This window comes from Talpa occidentalis, unplaced genomic scaffold (genome assembly GCF_014898055.3).
Source record: "Talpa occidentalis isolate TD23 unplaced genomic scaffold, MPIMG_talOcc4v2.1 talOcc4.7, whole genome shotgun sequence".
Taxonomy (NCBI): Eukaryota; Metazoa; Chordata; class Mammalia; order Eulipotyphla; family Talpidae; genus Talpa; species Talpa occidentalis.
The window spans coordinates 24,718,383-24,739,420 of record NW_023605083.1 but is presented as its reverse complement, the minus strand read 5'-3'; the positions used below and the strand labels follow the sequence as shown (position 1 = coordinate 24,739,420).

At 39.8% G+C, this 21,038-nt stretch overlaps 1 protein-coding gene and 1 long non-coding RNA gene across 4 annotated transcripts in view; one reads left to right on the top strand and one right to left on the bottom strand.

The window, feature by feature from the left end:
• The window catches only part of LOC119230812 (uncharacterized), a 30,771-nt gene extending 28,276 nt beyond the window's left edge, over positions 1 to 2,495 (top strand). The window contains exon 9 of the long non-coding RNA XR_008549504.1: positions 1,538 to 2,495. This is a non-coding gene — a long non-coding RNA (uncharacterized LOC119230812). The remainder of the gene's footprint in view (positions 1 to 1,537) is intronic.
• The window catches only part of PUM3 (pumilio RNA binding family member 3), a 331,728-nt gene that overhangs the window by 99,399 nt on the left and 211,291 nt on the right, over positions 1 to 21,038 (bottom strand). Inside the window, exons 11-12 of one of the 3 annotated variants that reach the window (XM_054688948.1) lie at positions 19,344 to 19,481; positions 9,393 to 9,482 (exon numbers count right to left, since the gene is read on the bottom strand). In XM_054688948.1, coding sequence (XP_054544923.1) covers positions 9,393 to 9,482; positions 19,344 to 19,481 — 228 coding nt within the window. Of the gene's footprint in view, positions 1 to 1,567; positions 1,713 to 9,392; positions 9,483 to 16,284; positions 16,409 to 19,343; positions 19,482 to 21,038 lie in introns of those variants that run through there. The other 2 variants (XM_054688949.1, XM_054688950.1) reach the window with 2 other exon arrangements.

Sequence of the window (21,038 nt, the reverse complement as noted above, 5' to 3'; positions counted from 1 at the left end):
ATCTGCAGTTATGATACTTTAATACAGAGCTATGTATTACCTAGGTAATAAATAAAAGAACACACAATGTACTTGACTGACAGTTGTTCAACAGTTTCCACCTTAGACACTTGATTACAGACTTCAGCCTGGCTGACCTGCCCCATGGCATGTCTCTCTCGTATTGGCACTGCTTTCATCTTAGCCTCTCTGGGTTTGGTACTGGCCATGCTTACTTTTTTGTACTTAGCTCTGCGGTCTGCTTTGGATGTTTCCTTTTGTAAGAACCTGTCTGTTTTCTTCCTACTCCTAAGCTTTAGCAGCAAAATCATTCAGTTTTGTTCTCTCCTTAGAGCTACCATCACTCTCTAACATATTATGACAGTGTGCAGAAAACCGCTGTATACACAGTAAAGCAATGTACAGATGTTAATTAATGTGATTATAAGTAGCTGTTCTAAGTATCTCAAGTTGATTTCCAATCACAATTCCTGTTAGCAGGTCAAATAGGAAATAAAATTGCTCTCCTTGCATCTGTGATGGCGAAACCATCCAGGCACAATGCTGTTATGACAGCCAGGGATCATCTGAAAATGAGCTTCATTTTATCACTTAGCATGTCAGATGGTAATTTTTAAAAACTGGATCCTTTTTTTTTTTTTTTAACATTAGAATTGTTCACATTCAAGACGCCCATGTCCCGTGTGAGGAGAGGGGCTCGGTCATGCAGCTGGTGGTGGGGCTTCAAACCAAGAGCATGGGGACCTGGTGACACAATAAATCCCAATGGGAGCACTGCAAGGATGGCCCACCAAGAGGGAGGCATTTGCAATACAAGGCCAGATTTGACAGGAGACAGGTGGTGATCTTGGCAGCCTGACTGACTTCAGAGAGTGCCAAGCCAAGGATCCCTGTGGTATGCTGGCAGGAGGGCAGAGCCTTCCCCGAAGTGTAGGAGGGGATGGGGTGAAGGTGCAAACACATCAGTGATGACAAGGTTCCTTCAGTCCCTGGCAACTTGTGTAAGAAGGCCTCGGCACACTTCCTCCCCCTGTTCTCCCAGGTACCTCTGTCTCCTCGCAGGGCCACAAGCTTCAATGGACACTCTGAGACAGTGAGAACTCAATTTAAATGTCATTTGTCATGTCTATCACCTAATAAATACCTGCTTTCCTAAAAATATTCATGAATTCAATAGCTGTTAGCTGAAGCCACAAAATTCCACTTCTTTCCATATTGCCAAATTCTTGGCTTTGTCCATGCAAGAGAGTATTTAGGGCATAACAGCACTTCTGCCAAAGGGTGGAGAGAGGGAAGAAGGGATATGCATTTAAACGTGCATTCGGTAGACTGGACAAGGAACGCATAATGTTATTTTGCTTTGGGGATCTGAAGTGCAAGGATGGGGACACAGGTCAGGTGGAGACTTCATTGCATATCCTCTCTACCTTTTTGAATTTTGAGCCATGGGAATGTATTGACAATTAAAAAAAATTAAATTTAAATACACCTTTTCTTATCTTGGGAATACTGAATTTTTCTTTATTTTTTTGTCCAGATCTGTCCTGGGTATGTGGTTTACTCTTACTGTGAATAGAGATCCTGGCAGCGGATGCTTGTTCTTGGCATGTTCTGGTGAAGAGCGGCACCTTCCCAGGCTGGGATGAAGATTCGGAAAAGGAGTCCGGCCCACTTGTGATCTATATGAAGTCAAGGCCCACATCTAAGCAAAGCTGGAGAGAGTGAGGGGTTATACATTTTGTCAGGCAGGGATTCAAATCCAGAGATTCAAAACCCAGCTCCCATTTCATTTTTCTGCCATTCTTCACATCAAAACTCCTGTGAAGAGTAGTCTAGATAAATTGCCTCCATTTTATCATTATCCCTTCACTCCTCATCCCTAAAATGGCTCGTATCACTTCCATGTTACTTATTCCAATGGCCAATTCCCTCTTTTTAATCATATTTGACTTCATGGGCACATGTGACACAAATCGGTCATCCTTCCTCCTTGAAGCAATTTCTTCTTTGTGTCACTGCATTCCTCTTACCTCACAGGGCAAAGTACTCTGGATCTTTCTTGCTGTCCATTTTCTGTCCTGCCTCCCCCCTCCTCTCTTCTCCCTCTCCTCTTTGCTATGCTCCAAGGAATCTCATTCAGGCCTGTGCTTTAACAGCCATTTGTCAATTCCCTGTCTCTCCAACCCCCATCTCCTGATTCTGCAACACCTGAGTCCCTGATGCGCATGTCTAACTGCAGTGCCTGTTCCCACTTGGGGACTGAGTTCAGTGGGCAAATGTGTGAGGCCCTCTCACTCATTGCCAACCCAGGGACTGGGAGGTTACAATTTTGGGGGGTCTGCCTATCCATTGTGGTTGGAGCGATAGACTGATGAAAGGAGAGACTGACGTATCACCCAGGCAGAGTCTCTGCTTGTTCTTTTTGCACTGGGTGGTGAAATAAATGTAGCCTGCTGACTTATGCTCTCTGATGCATTTATTTAAATATAGTGAAAATGTCAAGTCATAATAAGAGTGTGACATTAATGTTACCTCCAAGGGTACTGAGTGCAAGACACTAACAATTTAATAAGTTGGACTTTTGCATTGACCTATGTTAATGTGTGATTTAATGCTATTTTGCATGGCAATAGAAGTTTCTCAGAATTCATTTGATTGTTAGATCAATGTGAAAATGCATTATCTGCCTGCCTTGAGCATGGCCAATTGTTGACCTCTCCAATTAAGAAGACTTGAGAATAAAAATTCAATTACAATGAGCAAATGTTTCTTGAACACTTTCTATGTGCAAGGCCCTATGACAGACCCAGTGGGGAATGTGCAGATTTGTGGCATTTGCTCCTGACTCCAGTGCGCTTGTAGTAAATGTGGGGAAGAGGGCTACATGCATGGGTCACTAAAGGTAACATGCTATCTCACCTTATGAAAGCAGAGGAAATGCACTTAGCAATGCAGCTGGATGTATGTAGGCAGTCCCTCTAAGCAGGTGATACTGGTTCCTTGCTTTGTCCATTTTCTCCTTTGAAAATATACCCCTGCTTTTTTTCCAGGGTCTTTCTCTTGGGAAAGATGAATCTATCTCCAGCCTACACATAGATCTTGCTTGGTTTACCACCCACTGGTGATTGGTTTAGATGTGGGCACGTAACTCATTTCTAGTCATGGTCCTTGGCATAAATCATGCCAAGTCTCTAGGTTGCTTTTGAAAAGGTTTTCAGACTTTTGCAGCCAAGGGCACAGATTCTAGAGTGGATTACCTGGTTCTACCACCTGGTAGCTGTGTCCTTGAGAGAGTTCCTTGACCTTCCTGCCTTTATTTCATCATCTGTTAGGTATAATTAATAATACACACCTAAAAGCGTTGTTGTAAGGATATAAAGTAGTCAACATTTGCAAAGCATTTAGAATAGCATGTGGGACATAACAAGTGCAATTAACAATTAACTGCACTAACTATCATTGTTATTTTAAGAGAAGACATCAAAAGCGAAAACCTCATTTTATGACTCTAGACATTGGTTTGTCTGGATGTGACTCCTGTAACTTCCATGGTCACCTTTAAAGGGGACTGGTCTATGAGGGAGGGTGGCAGAGCAAAAGGAGGGGAAAAATCATTGGATCACTGAACCTTCAACCCCGGAGTTGATGCTATTGTGGACATCTTGTTACTTGGATATAAATTTCATTATTTTAATGTATTTTCAGTCTGGTAGTCAAAGATGCACTTTAACCTCCATAGTGACTTCTGGTCTGTGTCCTGGACTCTCAACTTGCGCGACTCCAAGTTTAACACCAGTCCTGGCTCCTGACATCAGTTCTTGCCCAACATGACTCATCAGAGTCCCAGTCTTATCTTAATTATGGTGACAAGGTTTCATGAAGGACTCAGATTTCCCAGATTTTCCTAAATTCAGAATCTACTCTTGGTACTCACAAGAGGCATGCCATGAGATCCCTTCCAAATTTGCAATTACTATAGTGATATAATTTCCCCACAAAACACAATTACATTAAGCAATCCCTTTTGATTTCCTTTCTATAAATACAGGACTGAATAGTAAAGTTACTACATTCCTCCACTAAAGTAAACTCTATCTTATTTTACATCTTATCATTTAAAAAGCAACACTTACTAAGAATTTACCCAAATTTACCCAATTCTTACTATGAATTTACCTAATTTACTAGGAATGCACTTTAAATTGCCAAAATTAAGATGAAGAAGATGAAAAACCATTGTTACAATATCTGTCAACAGGGATATTGATCACATGGAGCTGTATGCTCTGAATGACTGACAAAGAGACATCTTCCACACCTGCTTGCAGCAGATATCTGTATCAAATTTGTGCTCCAGCAAAACTATAGATATAAATTCATAAATATCACAGATCTTTGGGATTGTTCATGGATTGAGAAATAATATTTTTTGGGAATCCTTAAAAGGAGTGGGTTTCATCTCTTGTGTCTACTACTATAGGCAGATAAAGGTTTCCTGCAGGGCAATGAGAAGGGTTCTGAAAGACCCTAGAGTGTCTGCTCAGGGTGTGGGTTGAGGCAGAGGTGGCAGCCATGTTGTTTTTGCAACTCAGGGTTTACAGATTCCACCTAATGTGACTGAAAGGCAAATAGGATACTGTCAGGCTGGAGTCCGTAATTCCAGTTCCTCTTATCTTCATGATAAATTTAATTAATGTACATTTATTGAGCATCTTCCACACATCAGGTTACTTTTAGGCATTATGAGAAATTAAAAAATGAATCAAACTCAGATCCAAATAGCTAATGGGAGAGAAATACATGTGCATATTTAGGGGACAAAGTGATAAAATGCTGCAAGAAAGGATTAGATAAGTGTAGGGACAGGAGGTATGTTAAAGATGGGGAAGGGTACTTCTAGTGAGAAAGGGAGATTGGCAGGCTGGTGAGGGGGTGGTATAGGAATGGAGCCTTGCAGCAATGAGAATGACTGCTAGAATGAAAAGAAGGGGAAGGCGATTTCAAATTGAGTGACCAGAATGAATGAAAGCACCAGGGTAGAAAGCTGAGAGCTGTGGGTGACTGACTGACTGATGAGAATATGTAGTTGCTGTTTATTCCAGTTTCCCCCACCGAGTGAGCAGGTTGCCTATTGGGCTTCAATAAATTGTCTCCCTGATGTGACATCCATTTTTATGAGGGTTGTCTGGGCCAAGGGAAAACCTGCTCTTTGGAAAGATCATCTTTCATCACCAGTTGATGTGTGACATATAACAAATGTCTTAAAGGAGAGGCCTCACTGGTATCTCATACTGTACATTTTTATCGTAAACTTATGAGAACTGACAAAGGGTCCACCTTTCTTTCCTTAACTACATATAGAGTCATCAGATATTGCCAATGAAGAACATTCCTGACATTGTATTATTTCATTATATGAATAAGGGAAACTTTTTTTTAACACATTGCTGAGCTAAGTAGTAGTTGATTTGTTAAAAAATATTTGCAAAGAAAGTCATTAAAATTGCAAGTAAAAGATCATTGCTAACATGTTCTTATGTTATGTCATACATACACATACATGTAAACATAAGGTAGGGGTTTGTTAAATTTCTTTTTTAAAGTACTTCAAAAAATTTAAGCAATGCTTCTGACTTTCCTTAAAACAATAAAAATTGAGTGTTTGCTTCGGCAGCACATATACTAAAATAATAAAAATTGAGAGAAATCAAAAATTAAAAAAATATTTTCAACTATATGCAGAAAATTGTAAAGAGCCAGTCCAAGAAGTATGAAGGAAGAGATTTGTCAATAAAATTATGATGCACATTTTAGAGTTAGAAAAAAATTTAAACATCTTTGCAAAAATGAAAACGCATATTTGGAACATGAAGTATGAACTTGAATGTCAAGAGACTTCTCAGGCCTTCATTTTACGTATTGCTTTGGCTTGTCACTATCTTCTAAGCAAACCTAAAACAGAGAAGACGATTTGATGACACCAACATAATTACGTTCTATCCACATCCAAAGCTAGAGGCAAACTGGCTTGGAGTTCACGTCCTCTCCTTCCCTCCTCGCCCCCTCCCCGATCCCTCTTCCCATTCTGATGCCCTTCTCTGGAGGTTTTATGGGCAGCCTTAGATCTATATTTACCCGCTATATTTAGTAAGTTTGATTATGCATAGCCTAAATTCAGATCTGAGATGATGATCTAGATTTTTGTTCACTGAAATAACTTTTTCTTTTTCTTTTTTATAGATTTATAGCAAAGACTAAGCACTGACTTATTTCTCTCTCTTCTTGCTATCAATAGGCTCATTTGGCCTCAGGCCTCTGCCCTTAGTGTTCTCTTGTAGAAGATTCTGCTTACACATCTGCCGGCATAGTTCCTTTCTGACATTTAAATCTCTCTGCACTCTTCAGAGAGGCCTCCCAGACCACTCAAAGTAAATAACACCCACCACCAGCCCTGGCCTTGTCTCTGTCTAGCGTATAATGCAGTCTGCTTCCTGCTATCCCTTGATGTAGTTCATTTCTTATTTTGATAACTTTTTATATATTTAAAACATTTCTTACATACAGTAAAATTCATCTTTTCTGGAGTACAGTTCTGCAACTTTTCAAAGCCATGTACTGTCACCACTACAATCAAGATAAAGTTCTATCACCTGAAAAATGTTCTATCACCCAGAAGCCCTATCTCCCAGGTATGCAGGAGGCACTGCCATATTGGTTAGTGTAATGACACTCTGTGATGTTCACACAATGATGAAGTCTCCTAACTCTGTGATGCATTTCTCAGTATGTCATTAAGCGATGCATAACTATAGTTTTTATTTCACTCTGTAAATACCTAAGAATGTGATTACTGGATCTTATGGTCACTGCATGTATTGTTATTTATCTTAGTTTTCTCCAACACACACACACACACACACACACGCACACCCTTTTGTGCTTCCTCTGAATTGCTTCCATAGCAAATTGGAATTGAATGCCAGGAAACAAGAGAATTGTTGAACACCTTCACTGAGCATCTACTATATGCTAAGCAGTCTTCAAAGATTCTATAATTTAACTACCATGTGCATTAAGGAAACTGAGGGGTAGACATCAGGAAAGAAATGATCAAGAAATACAACCAAGGGGGCCTCCCCGGTGGCGCAGCGGTTGAGCGCTGGGTTGCGAAACTGCCCGCGGCCTCTGCGGCTCCAGGCGCCGGTTCGATCCCCGGCTGCTCCCCAGCCACCGGAGGAGGGTCCCACATGGCGCGCAGACCTCTCCTGCCGCCCGCTGCTCCCCTCAGCAGTGTACTTCGGTCCTTCTGCCTGCTCTGCTCCCCGCTCTGGCTCTGGTGAATTCTCTCACCCTCCCGCGCTTCTGACTGTACCCAGTGCATGTATAAACAACAACAACAACAACAACAAAAATAAATAAAATAAAATAAATAAATAAAATAAATAAACATGCCTCTATTAAAAAAAAAAAAAAAGAAATACAACCAAGATCTGGAATTCCTAAGGGAGAAACATTTTTAAACACTCTCATCTGCTTAGTTACGTATGTCAGCTAAATATGCCGCTGAAAGAAAATGGGAGAAAGCATCTGCCCGCACTCAACAGCCTTGCTGTTTTGACAGGGTGATCAATGGCCATGTGATGTGGCACCAGACCTTTGACAAGTTCTCACTCTGCCTTTGTGGGCACTATGTTTTGCCTTCATGGGAAGAAGGGACTGGTTAAGGCAAAGGCCAAAGACCTCTCTGGGTGGTTTTCTGGTGAAGACTTTGTTCTTGTAAGGTGAGGAGGGATTCAAATGTTACTAGTTTATTTGGTTCTTGCATGTGAAAGTTTTGTTCCCTCTCCCCAGGCAATTTTTTGGTCCAAAAATCCAAATGATTCTGTTTAGAATGAACCACAAATCATTATCTACTTATTGAGGGAGTAAGAGGGGACAGGAAGAAATGGGAGGAAGAAAGAAAAGCAGCATTTATTGAGCACTAGTTATGTAAACTGTTAAGTCCTTGAACATGGCATGGAAATGCCTGACATCTCCCAGTGAGTATGCGTTATTTATCTCATTTTGCAGATGAGAAAACTGAGGCCTAGGCAGGTTAAATAGTACTAGTGAACAGTCAGCCTGTTTTTAATGAGGTCAGAACCTCATTTGCTTTACATGGCCTGACTGAGTACAGGAGGGATGGGAGTGAAAATTCCTTCCTTGTCTCAGAATTAAAAATGAGATCTATTTCCCTAATTGGCAATGCGTTTCAAAGATCCCCACCAGGCAGAAAAATTCGCACAAAACATACATAATTGCAGCTTTGTCTGTTTTTTACTCCTTTTCTTTAATATCATATTTAATTTTCCCATTTCTGCCAAAGAATTCTTAGTTTGGTTGCCTGTGTTTGCTCTTCAAGCTTTTCAATGTGGTATAGACAGGAGGCTTCAGGCAAAAGCCTTGAGGAGACATTATCTTATGAGAAAAGTTTTTTTAATAAAGAACTCAAGAGTGACAATGTCCAGAAGTTTTTTTCTGCATAGCTGATTTCACATACATATTTTTAATTGTCTCATACTGACTAGGTGTAAGGTTGGGGAGTTTTCCAGAAACACATGTTGTAGCCATCTCACTGGGCAAGTTTTTGTATCAGACAAAATCTGCATAGCTTCTCAAAAGAGGTATGTCCTGACTCAACATGATCTACACATCTCCAAAATGTACTTTAATGGATTCATGTTTTAGATGGATTGGAGTAACTGTTACATAAAATCATTCCTTTGTGAATGAAGGTGACAAGAGGTCATCTTCAAGCTCCACATCTTACAGATGAGAAAACCAAATGCCAGAAGGAGAGTTACTTTGCCTGAGGTCACACAACTGTTAATAGCCTAGTTGGGATGGAAATTCACTTTGTAGGACTGCCCAGTATCCACTGTCTCAGTATCAGGTTACTGCCTATAGAATTCTTTTTTTTTTTAAAGATTTATTTATTTATACAAGAACAGGGGCATAGGCCAGATGTGCGGGAGGGTGAGAGGATTCACCAGAGACAGAGTGGGGAGCAGAACAGACAGATTGACTGAAGGAAGCAGCAGGCAAGACAGGAAGAGGTCTGCTGCACCATGTGGGTTGCTCCGCAGCCAGTTGGGGTTGAACTGGCACTGCAGAGGCTGCGGACAGCTTCGCAGCTCAACCGCCTGAGACACCAGTGAGGTCCCTGCCTACAGAATTCTGTTAAAAGGAATGTGAAGCACTCAAGTCCATCAGGATCCAAGTCTCCTCAGTAAAAGCATCTACTCTTCTTTTTTTTCCTCTTAGAAAAGGCGGAATTATTCTGAACCTCTCTATCTTGTCAGTTGGTCAATTGAGATTTTATATACATAAAAATGGACGACAGTATCTCTTACCTAAAAAAAGGATTCTTTAAATCGAGGATGTTCCCAGATCTGAAGCCCGTCTGGTTAACCAGCGCCACGATCTGAATGTCATAGCTCTGTCTGTATGGAGGGGGGGAGGGGAGGGAAACAAAAAAAACAAACATGTATATATACTGCATCTTCTTTAGCTACTCAACTGTTCTGGGGCATGTAGGTTGTTTTCATAATTTGCACTGCAATAAATACGGGAATGCATGTTTCCTTTCAAATTAGTTTTTTTGACTCTTTTCAGTAGATGCCTAGGGGTGGTATATATACACAATGGAGTATCACACATCTATCAAAAAAGCAACTTCATGCCATTTATGGCAACATGGATGGAGTTGGAAGGGATAATGCTAAGTGAAATAAGTCAGAACGAGAAAGATAAATACTGGATGGTGTCACTATTATTTGGAATATAAAGTAACTAAATTAAGAGATAAATACTAATTTAAACCCTAACCCTTGATAGCTAACTACTGAACTGAAGAACCAAGGTGGGGAGGAGGTAGAAGAGGGAAGTAAGCACAATGAACTATGGTGGTGACTATGGGTGAGCTGTTGGTTGGTGCCCGATGGTGGTGGTAAGTGACGAAGGTATTCAAATATTGTCTCAATTAAAAAGTATTTCCTCTGATTATAAAAGTGCTACATATTCACAGAGGAAAAATTGAAAAAATAAGGAAAAATAGAATGAAAATAAATAATTCCTAATGCCACTAGACAAAGATTCTTTCAGCTAACATTATAAAGCATTTCTCTTCTAGGTTCTTTCCCTCTATTTATAGATATAAATCCTTAACAAAATGATGCTTAAGTCTTCTTTTGTAAATTCTTATTTTATTTAGCACTAGCAAGTGTTTATCCTTTATCATAAGATAATTCTTAAAAATATAGTTTCCAATAGTAGTATATGGATACAGCATTTATTTAATAATTCTCCACTGTTAAATACATTTTTAACATTATTACTTATTATAACAAAAATCTAGTTTTATGACAGAAATTCAGCTGCAAAAGGACATTCTTTTAACAGATATGTTGTCCTATTTGTGATTATTTCCCTGAAATAAATTCTTTGAAGTAGACTTACTGAGTTAAAGGATACAGACATATTTAAATTTCCCAGTACCTATTTCTAAAATGTCTTCCAGAAAGTATACCAAAATACTTCCTCACCTAAAAAGTATAAAAGTGCTAATTTTACTATTCCTTTACCAATTCAACATTTAAATTCGGGGGTTTAAGATATTATTATTTTCATCTGAATTTCTTTGTTTTTCTAGCCTTCTTTTTTAAGTTCCAGAAATAGGGTATAACACAAATTTCTCTACTCCTACTCTCCACTCTGTAATTGCTGGTAGCCTGGGCAGGCTTAAAAATAAGTTCAGATTGGATGAAACCAGTAACTCAATGCTAGATTTTATTGGGCCCAAACAAAGACGGAAAAAATGTCATTCATTGAAACATGAAGATTATGTCTCTTGATCTTCAACTCATTTAATTGACTCAAAGCTCTTTGTTTTAAACTTTTTTCTTCTATCATATACAAATGCCATAGTTTACTGCATTTGTGCTATTCAAAGGTAGACAGCAGAACCAGACATTGACAGTGAGCTCATGAGAAATAATCATACATGAAAATTAATTCAAAATGGTCAAAAGAGTTGAATATAACACCTGGAGTCATAAAATACTTACAATATACTCCAGGATGCCAACCATAGAAATGTATTTAGGGAACAAGCCCAATGGCAAGGGAAACAAGAGCAAAAATAAACAAACAGGACTATATCAAAGTAAAAAGCATTTGTATCTTGAAGGAAACCACCATCAAAACAAAAAGGCAGCCTATGGATTGGGTGAAGATGTTTGCATATCACATTTCTAACCAGGGATTAATTTCCAAGATATATAAAGAATCCATGCAACCCAACAAAAAAACCAAACAACCCAATCAAAAAAGGGGCAAAAGACCTAATCAGACTCTAATGCAAACAATGGACTCCCAAAATACAGATTGCCAACAGGCACATGAAAAAAATGCTCATCATTACTTATTATAGAGCAAAAGAAAATCATAGTGAAATATCTCCTCACTATTGTGAGAATGGCCTGTATCAAAGGGACTGGAAGCAACAAATGTTAGTGATTGGAAGCAACAGATTTTGCACAGCCTCTATGTAAAATGGTAAGAAGAGTCCTTAAAAAAATGAAAATATCATATGAATGAGCAATACCACTGCCAGGCATTTACGTAAAGAATACGCAAACTGGAAATATGAAAAGGTTTAAATTTTCCTATGTTCATGGCAACATGATTCACAACAACCAGGTCATAGAACCAAACTAACTGTCCAATGACAGATGGTAGGATAAAGAAATTGTGGAGTATATACTCAATGGAATAAACTCAGCTCTTAAAAATGATGAAACAGTGTCTTTGGGGACAACACTGATGGATCTTGATGGATGCTACGTGAAATAAGTCAGAAAGTGAGAGACAGTTACCAGATGAATTCACTCATTTGTGGAATAAAAATAACCAAGAGAACAAATTGGTCAAGTGCAGCAAAAATAATTCTTAGACTCTGTGAAAAATACACCAGTTGCCAGTGGGAATGGGGGGGAAGGGGAGAAAGACGGAAGGGAAATCAGACTTTGGCAAGGGAACTCTGGTGAAGAGTGAGTGAGGTATGTGCACATATGGAGGTGTGAAGTTGTACTCCCAAAATTATACAGTATGTATACAACTGAAAAATTAATAAAATTTGAGAAAAAAGTAAGATACGTGAATACCAATCCAATTTTTGGTATACAATCTTTTTGTTTTAAAAAAAAAACTTTTTTTCCTTAAAGATTTATGTATTTATGCATACAAGAACTGAGGTACAGGCCAGAGGTGAGGGGGTGAGAGGATTTACCAGAGACAGAGTGGGAAACAGAACAGGCAGATTGACTGAAATACACTGCTGAGGGGAGCAGCAGGAGAGTCAGAGAGGTCTGCTGCGCCGTGTGGGTAGTTCCCTGGCCAGGGATTGAACTCGTGCTGCAGTGGCTGTGGATAGCTTCATAAGTTGCGTCTTAACCCCTTGCACCACCAGGTAGGCCCCAATTTTTGGTATACATTCTGATGCTGAATAAAAGGTGCTATTTATTATTGTTCAAAACCAAAAAACTCATAACAATGTTTCCTGTTGTGGTTAGGAAGAAGAATTAGTAAGTTCTTGCTATAGGATCCTCAGCAAGTCTTTCTCTGAATGCTATTTATGATCACATTGTCACTTTACACTCACTTTTCACAACCCATCATTCTTCTTTCACCTATCTTCAAAGTCCTACTTCCCCTATGGGAAAGAGAAAAAGAGTTTCATGTCATGACATGGATGTTTGCTCAGTGAAAAGCTGAGATTTTTTTCGTGTGTGTGTGTGTGTGTGTGTGTGTGTGTGTGTGTGTGTGTGTGGTGGTGGGGAAGCAGCTAGGGGGTAAGGGAAGGGCACAGTTAAATTCACTCTATTGATAGTGATTCTTCTCACCAAGGGAAAATGTGTCCTCACCTAAAATTTCCAGAGAATAATGCACTTTTCTATTCCAGGAGTAGCATCATACTAGTGCCAAGAGATCCAGGATGCTAGCTCCAAATCCAATAATGAATGTGCAGTGTTCATAAAGCCAGCAGTAAGTCATAATGTTCCAAAGTTGTGTCTACAGGACCTTAAATAACTGCTAATGTTTTGGAAACCAGTTATTTAGTGATGTGTATTAAAAACTGACTGAAATCTTAGACTTACTCAAACTCTGACAGAGAAAACAGGAGAATATAAGTGTGGATGTACCTTAGTTCAAGGTTGAATACAAAATAATTTGTCCACCAACAATTCTTTTATAATATTAAAGAATTAGACAGTTGGAAACAACACATGTAGGATGTCTTTCTGGGGAATGTGGTAATGGATGATAATTTCATCTTGGAGAATCCCAATCTTGGGATTGGCTTAGTGCTGATCACCAAGGCAGAACAGGATGGAGAAGCAGAAGTGGCAGAAAGCATGGGAAATTTGGCCCCAGTCACTGAGGATTTACTGGAAGATAAATGAAAGAATAAGATTCTCAGCAGGTGTGGAGGCTAGACCAGTGTTTTCCAATTTTTCAAAAGAGTTTAAATGTGCCCGAGAGAGGCATACACTGGTTTATAGAAGAAAATCTGAATGAATATTTTACACATTTTCAGTTAGTTTGTGTGGAGGATTTAACCACTTGCTGTCAAAATTTTTCCTCCTGTCTAAACCTGGGTACCTGTGAATGTGACCTTATTTGTGACCTTTGTACACATAATAAAGTTTAGATAAAGTCATACTGGACTACAGTGAGACTCAAATACAATGACTGGTGTCCTGCTAGGAAGTAAATCCGAGTAAAGACAGAGGCAGAGACTGGAAAAGTGCAGCTACAACTCCACCAGGATTTCAGAAGCTGAAAGACATGGGAACACTTCTTTTCTGGAGTCAACAGAGTCAACATGACTGTGCTGATACCTGGATTTCATACTTCTAGTCTCCAAAACTGTGACAGAAGCCACTCAGGCAATGGTTGTCACAGAAGCCTTAGGAAATTAATATAGTTATTGATCAAATGTATATTAGACACTAGTAATTCACTAAGTAAATGAGAGTTCTAAGCACCAACTAAGAGTTAAGATATTTACTGCATTAACCAAGTTCCTCAGGTTATACCTTAAGTAATATGGTACAACATAACTGAGTAAACACGAATTAGGTGATGGGCACATGGATCAGAGCTAAAAGATTCTGAGTAGCAAGGTAAAGTGAAGAAATATCCCAGAAAGCTGCACCAGCACGCACTGTTACTCCACCGCATCATGCACAACAGCTTCACTTTAGAATTCCTTCTGCTGCAGCTGTTCAAATACATAGTTGCTGAAAGATTTCCTCTTAGGGGAAGTCCAAGGCACAACATTTTATTTTATTTTATTTTTTTAAAGATTTATTTTTTATTTATATAAGCACTGGGTACAGTCAGAAGCGTGGGAGGGTGAGGGAATTCACCAGAGCCAGAGCGGGGAGCACAACAGGCAGAAGGACCGAAGTACACTGCTGAGGGGAGCAGCAGGCGGCAGGAGAGGTCTGTGGGCCATGTGGGACCCTCACCAGTGGCCGGGGATCGAACCGGTGCTGCAGAGGCTGCGGGCAGCTTCGCAGCCCAGCACTCAACCGCTGTGCCACCAGGGGAGGCCCCAAGGCACAACATTTTAAAGATGACCACTAGGAGCAGAACTTGAAGCTCCCCAAACTTTAATTCTTTGATCAGGACTTTTCCTACTTTATAAAATATGAAGCTCATCAAACTCTCTGGAAACCAAATCCTCTGAAAATCTTGGGCACAGACTCCAAATTTTAAGTTATGTTTCAAAACATAGTATAAGGAATCTAGGTTAATATAACAGTTATGTTTCATAGTACAGGATATGTGGTTGAGCTAGATCCAATAATCAGCCTATATATTTTTCCAATGATTTTTATATCTGCTTTCATGCCTTATAAAATACAGATTTCATGAATTTCTAGATATGTATATATACACAGAAATGTGTATACATAGAGAGACTAGAGTACGTAGTAAAGTATAGGAGTGAGGACTTATTTTTGTGCTTTATATTATTATTGTTATTGTTATTTCTATAGTACAGGAATATAATTAAAAGATCAACATTAGTATTCTTGGGGGACACGAGATAAAATGTTTTTACTCATAGATGCACATGATCAAAAAGCCTTGGAGACCACTTCTGTGAACTTTAGGGATATAAATTTCACAAAGTTCATGAAAATGATAACTTCTATTTTATTGTTTGGAGCAATAAAATGAATGACAGCCCAAGAATGATGGGAGGTTGTCAAAAATAAAATGCTAACTATACAACCACAAATGATCTTGGCAGGGAAGGAAAGGGCAGTGATTGTCACACCTATGTGGTTGCTCAGGGAGTTCTCCCTGGAGGTCAGAGTTGAAAAGAACATTTGACAATAAGGGAGGGGAAGAGCCTATCCAAGGCAGAATAAAGAGGTTGCACCTTACTGGAAAAAAAAAGAAAGAACATGAAAACACTGACCTTCAAAAAGCACCGAGGTTTGTAGAAAATAACAAGTAAAATCAGAATTTTATTTTTTTCAGGGAACAACAACAATGGGATTTATTTTAAAATCAGAATTTTAAAACACATTATCTGATGAGGTATGATCGCAGGAAAGAGAAATGGAATTAAGTTTCAGTGTGAACCTATTCTGTATTATTTACTATCCTCCTGTACTCTTTCTTTTAATATTTGCAAAAGCTTGGCAAGACAATCATTATAAATTCTACTTTACAGATAGTGAAGTAAGCAAAATGAGGCGCGAGAGAGATTCATTAGCTTGCCCAAGGTCATTCACGTCCAGAAGAGATAGGTACCGAACCAGGGTACATTAGAACCCAAATTCTGGTCTCCTGTCTCTACCCAAGGACGCTGCTATAATATAAAGATCTTCCTCCCTCTCTTTCTCCCTTTCTTCTTTCTCTATCCTTTGCCAATGATTTCTTCTTTCAATTCTGCCAAACTAAGTTTTTTTGTTTGTTTACATATTTTTTACATCATTCTTCATTTTTGTACAAAGTATGCTTTCTCCTCTCCCGTGTAGTCCCTGCGAAATTCCCACCACCAGTTCACCCAGGCACCATCACCACAGTCCCTTGTGCTCTTCCCTCCCCTGTCTTTTTTTTTTTTTTTTAAGGTTAACAAAAGGTTTATTTACAAGGGAAGGGGAATGAGGAGATGTGCAACTCAGGGAGAAAAGAGGGAGATAAATTCTTAAATGGTCCTACCTGTTCCGCCGACCTGGAATCCTAAATGACCTGCGGAGACCAAACCTGCCTGGCCAAGAGCATGAGCCAAGTGTGCCCAACCCCACTAACATGGCTGGTTTTTATTTACAAACAGAGAAAATGGCTGCTTAACTCTGCCCTTAGGTCCTCACCACTTCCCTCTGGGGATCCTGGGATTTGTAGTTCCTGGTGTCTTGATGGAGTCCCTCCCCTGTCTTGATCCTTCTCCCTCCTTCTCTCCTGCAGAATGTCTCTGATTTATAGCTGCCTGGTGATTCTGATTTTTAATTTATTATAAGCTAAATTTATTATAATTTATTATAAGCTAAGTTCTTAACAAGAGAGGGATCATCCACTCATGCCTCCTTCATCCACTCAGTCATTCCACAACATTGCTGAGTCTCTGAATTATATTAAATGAGGAGGGATCCACCAGCCAATAAGGCCCTCTTTATAAGGATGCTCACACCCAGGCAAATAATAACCACACAGTGTTGGTGTATAATGAAGGCACGGAGGGCTACAGGAGCCCTGGGGATCATGAAGCAGGAGCATGAAAGGTGATAGTTTGCTTTCTTTTTAGCTATCAGAGGAACAATAGAGAGAAGGATAGGAAAACATGACTGATAAGGATGAGACCCAATATATGTCAGAGGATATAAAGGAAAAATAAGACCTAAATTAATTCACTCACCTATTACATTCCAAGATACCTTAAAATATAAGTATTTGAAAACAAAGCAATGTTACCCTGGCTTGCAAAAAGCAGAAAAGGCAACATTTAAAAACATCAGGCAGATGTGGGCTATTGCTCCTTAGCACTTTTTTTCTTTTTTAGAACTGGTCATTAAACAGATGGTTTATGAGGAAGAAAGTGGTAGCTTCCTGGATGAACATGACACAAGTCAGCATTTTCCATTTTTCCTCCTGGAAGTCATCCAAAATCAGGGAAAACAGAAAGACACTGCAGACCATAGACCTCATGTTCTGCAAAATCAGGAGAAAAATAAATCTGCCGTCTCCAACGAACATGGAAAGGCTGCAAAAGCACTTGAGATTGGTTGGGAGCCACATGGGAAGAAGTAGAGAAGAAGTGCAAAGGCTGTTATGAGAACCCAGGGGAGAGCTCAGAAAGTGCTGGCAACAACACACTACCTGAAAGTGAGGGGCATTTTCTGAAATGTAAGCGGCTTAAACAGGATCTCTTGTAAATCTTGTGTAGGCATTGGGGTGAGCTAGGCTATAGGGGCGGAAGTGCTCCTGGAGCTGGAACGTGCTGGAGCAATCTAAAGCCTCAGGAGGGGAGCACTATTTTTAGGAAGCAGAATGATACATAGGAGAAAGAGCTGGCAAAACAGCATGGAGACTCCTGAAATTGCTCTCTAGGAATTTATCACCCATTAACTGGATGGTAAACACCAAGGACATCAATACAAGGACACTATTAGAAAAAGACCAGAACTGCCATTTGGAAGTTGGAAAAGACTTATTTCCTTTTAACTGAATTCAGAAACACAACTAAGGACAATGAATAGAATATATAGGAATGTAAAGGATCAATGGCAAGAATAATCTTTTAATAATTGAGATGTCTATACTAGAAATCATCAACAGCTGATGACCATATGAAAAGTTACCTAGCTTTACCAACATTTTAGGAAATGTAAATCAAAACAACTAGATGCAACCTTGAAAAATTGTTTTGGGGCTGATTAGACTGGTTAAAAAAAAAAACATGGGGACTGATAAGTTCCAGTTTAGAGAAAAATGTGGAGAAACAAGCTTGTTATCCATGGCTGGCATGGCCACTGAGAGAGGTGGTATCTATCAGACTGTGACATGTACAGTCCCTTTGAACCCTGTCACCATTTCTAGCCATCTCATTTAAAATATTCATGTCACTATGCAAGCTATATGTTTAAGGATATTTAGTAAAGAATTGTTTGCAATGGTGAAAATAAAAAATTAGAAGCAAACAAAATATTGATCAGGGTTTTTTAGAAGATACTGTCATATATCCATACTCTTGACCAGTATACTTCTATTAAAAAGAGCACAGCAGATGTGTCTGCAGCCAGGACTTATTACTAAGTGAAAACTTGGCAGTACAGACTGCTTGTGAAAAACGATAGCAACAGAAACAACACAGAAAACTAAACACCCTAAAATGATGTTATTTGTTGGTATCTGTACAGAAAAAATACGAAAGGCTGCAGACCAAGAAGTCACATCTGGGAGTAAGGTGAGGGATGGGAGTGTGAGTAGACTTAGATTACCAAACTCAGAGTTTGGTAGCTTTGAATGTATATGTGAGCATGTTAGGTTTTAATAATGAAAGAGATGAAGACTCTCAAAAGTGAAGGGTTCATTTTTGAGGTGGTGAGCTCTCCATCCTTGGTGTGTTTAAGTTCTGGACCAAGGAAGGGAGGGAGGTAGGAGGGCAGAAGCCTGAATGAGATGACTTCTGAGTATCCCTGATGTCCCAGAAGTCAGTGAACCACTCTGCTACTCCTTGCTTCTCTATCAAACTCAGGTGAAGCTCCAACAAGGTGAAAGAGAGCGAGCATTTTTAAAACGAGATAAATCAAAGTAATTACTGCAGAGAACTCATGAAATTCATTAGGAGAAGGAAGCAGCCAGTTCTGACACTGTCCCTGCAATGCCTTTCCCCTGCAGTACAGATCAATTCTGCTGTTCTAAATTAGGGGTGTGTGGCTAGATATAGGTAAGGGAGGCCAGGAAGGTGATGTGGGATATAAAATGCTTGATAATTAAAGCCTTTGGCAACCTCCCACGAGCTGATGGATTGATTTCCTTCCTTCTTCCATGGCCTCATGGAGAACACTGACCTTGAGTTATCTGAAGCTCCTCTTCCTTGCCACATTCAATCTGAGGCTTTACAGCTGAGGACACCTGTGCAAATTGGGGCACACCTTTACAAAGCCTGCTGTCCACTTCTAGTGATGGAGTCTCAGGGGTTTGCTGCCTTCCCCCAACTAACTCCTAGCTGTCAGGGCTTGAGAGGAAGAGGTGGGATGGTGTCGTACTTTCCTGCTTACCGTTTGTTGGCTACAAACAGCACTTTCCCTGAGAGTGTCTCCCCTTCCTTGGCAAAGAGAGGAGTCTGAAGAAGGCACCGCACCTGATACCAATGGGTCAGAGGTTCAGTTGGGGCTGTTGACAGCCAAACTGTTACCCTATGGGACAAGAAAAGAGTTAAAATCCAATTTTATTCCAGGCCCATATTAATGGATTGGACTGGAGACCTAGGCTGTGAAGTGGTTTTCATTGCATTTGACTCACGAAATCTTTTTCAGATAAGGATAGCTCAATTTATCAAGCAATTATTATGTGCTGGGTACTACACTGAGAGTATTATGCATATTATTCTGTTAAATCTGTACAGCCTGTAATATAAGCCCAGAGTGATTAAAGGACCTGCCCATTGTGACACAGAGGATTGCTGGAGAGTCAGGCTTCAAAACCATGAACTTGCCCAATCTGTCTGTCTATATTTCTGAATCAAGCATCATTAGAAGTCTAATGGATAAATTAGGAACTGATCTGTTTGAAATTTTGGCAGCATGAGAATTCTGGAGTCTGGATTCTTATTGTCTCATGCTAACTTGTTTAACACAGTTTCTGGAAGCAAGAAAAGCTGGAGCACATGGCCTTTGCTGGTCTTCCAGCTTGGGTTCCTGTATTGGTAAATGTGTGTGTTTGTGTGTGTGTGGTTAAACTGAAGTTCTTCATTTTATATGGCAAAGTGAGAATGTCTTTCTGTGCTTTGAACACAGAGGTGACGTGTCCAGGGGTCAGGCAGTGGTCACTGGCTTACAGGGGAATAAGGCACATATTAAGCATGGGGCCAGTTCCTAAAGGGTCAGTTATGACTTGAAGTTTCTTGGGAAAAACTTTATATAATGTAACCACCAAGTAAAATAAACCACTTTTATGCAGAAATATACTCTGCTATATTATGGAGTAGAAAGCAACGTTCTACGGATTTTAGGATAAAACATTTAACTACAAAGAAATGTCCCCTCTTGAAGCTTATTTCACTCCTACAGGACCAAACGCCTTTCCTTGTGATATTACTGGGGGAAAGCAGAGATTCCTTGCACAAACATGATATGCGGAGTAAGAATCATTTACACGCATCATCTTCTTTCCTTCTGATTGTCAGCCCAGACAAGGCTTCTGAAAATTCCCTCCTCCCCTGAGGCCCTCAAATCCCCAGAGCTTCATCATGGACCATGGGCACTTCTTTTGCAGCAGGTGTAATGATAAGCCTGGATATTTTTATAAGGATATTTTATACTAGAAAAGTATGAATGAACTTTTTTTAAATATATGAACCAGCTTAAACTTCGTTACTACTTGGAGATATGGGGATCATGGAACAGGTGCTATCCTTACAAAGATACCAAATGTTGACAGCCAACTTGAAGGTGCTGGTCTTTCTACTCTTTTCTCTGAAACTTTCAAATTCTTAAGGAGAGAATGGAGAGTACATGGCTGGAGAAGGAACCTAACGTTACAATTAGCATTAGCAACACATGCCTTCTGATCATGCAAAAGGGATTCCAGCTTGTGAAACGGAAGACTGCGAGGGAAACGGAAGATGGTAGGGGAAAGTGAAGTCCAGGTACCGCTCAGACACAGGAGGCTCTATAATCAGGTGAGAAGGAAATCAAGCTGGGACTTGGGGGCTCCCAACTATTCTGGAAGAGATCAAAGAGATAAAGCACAAA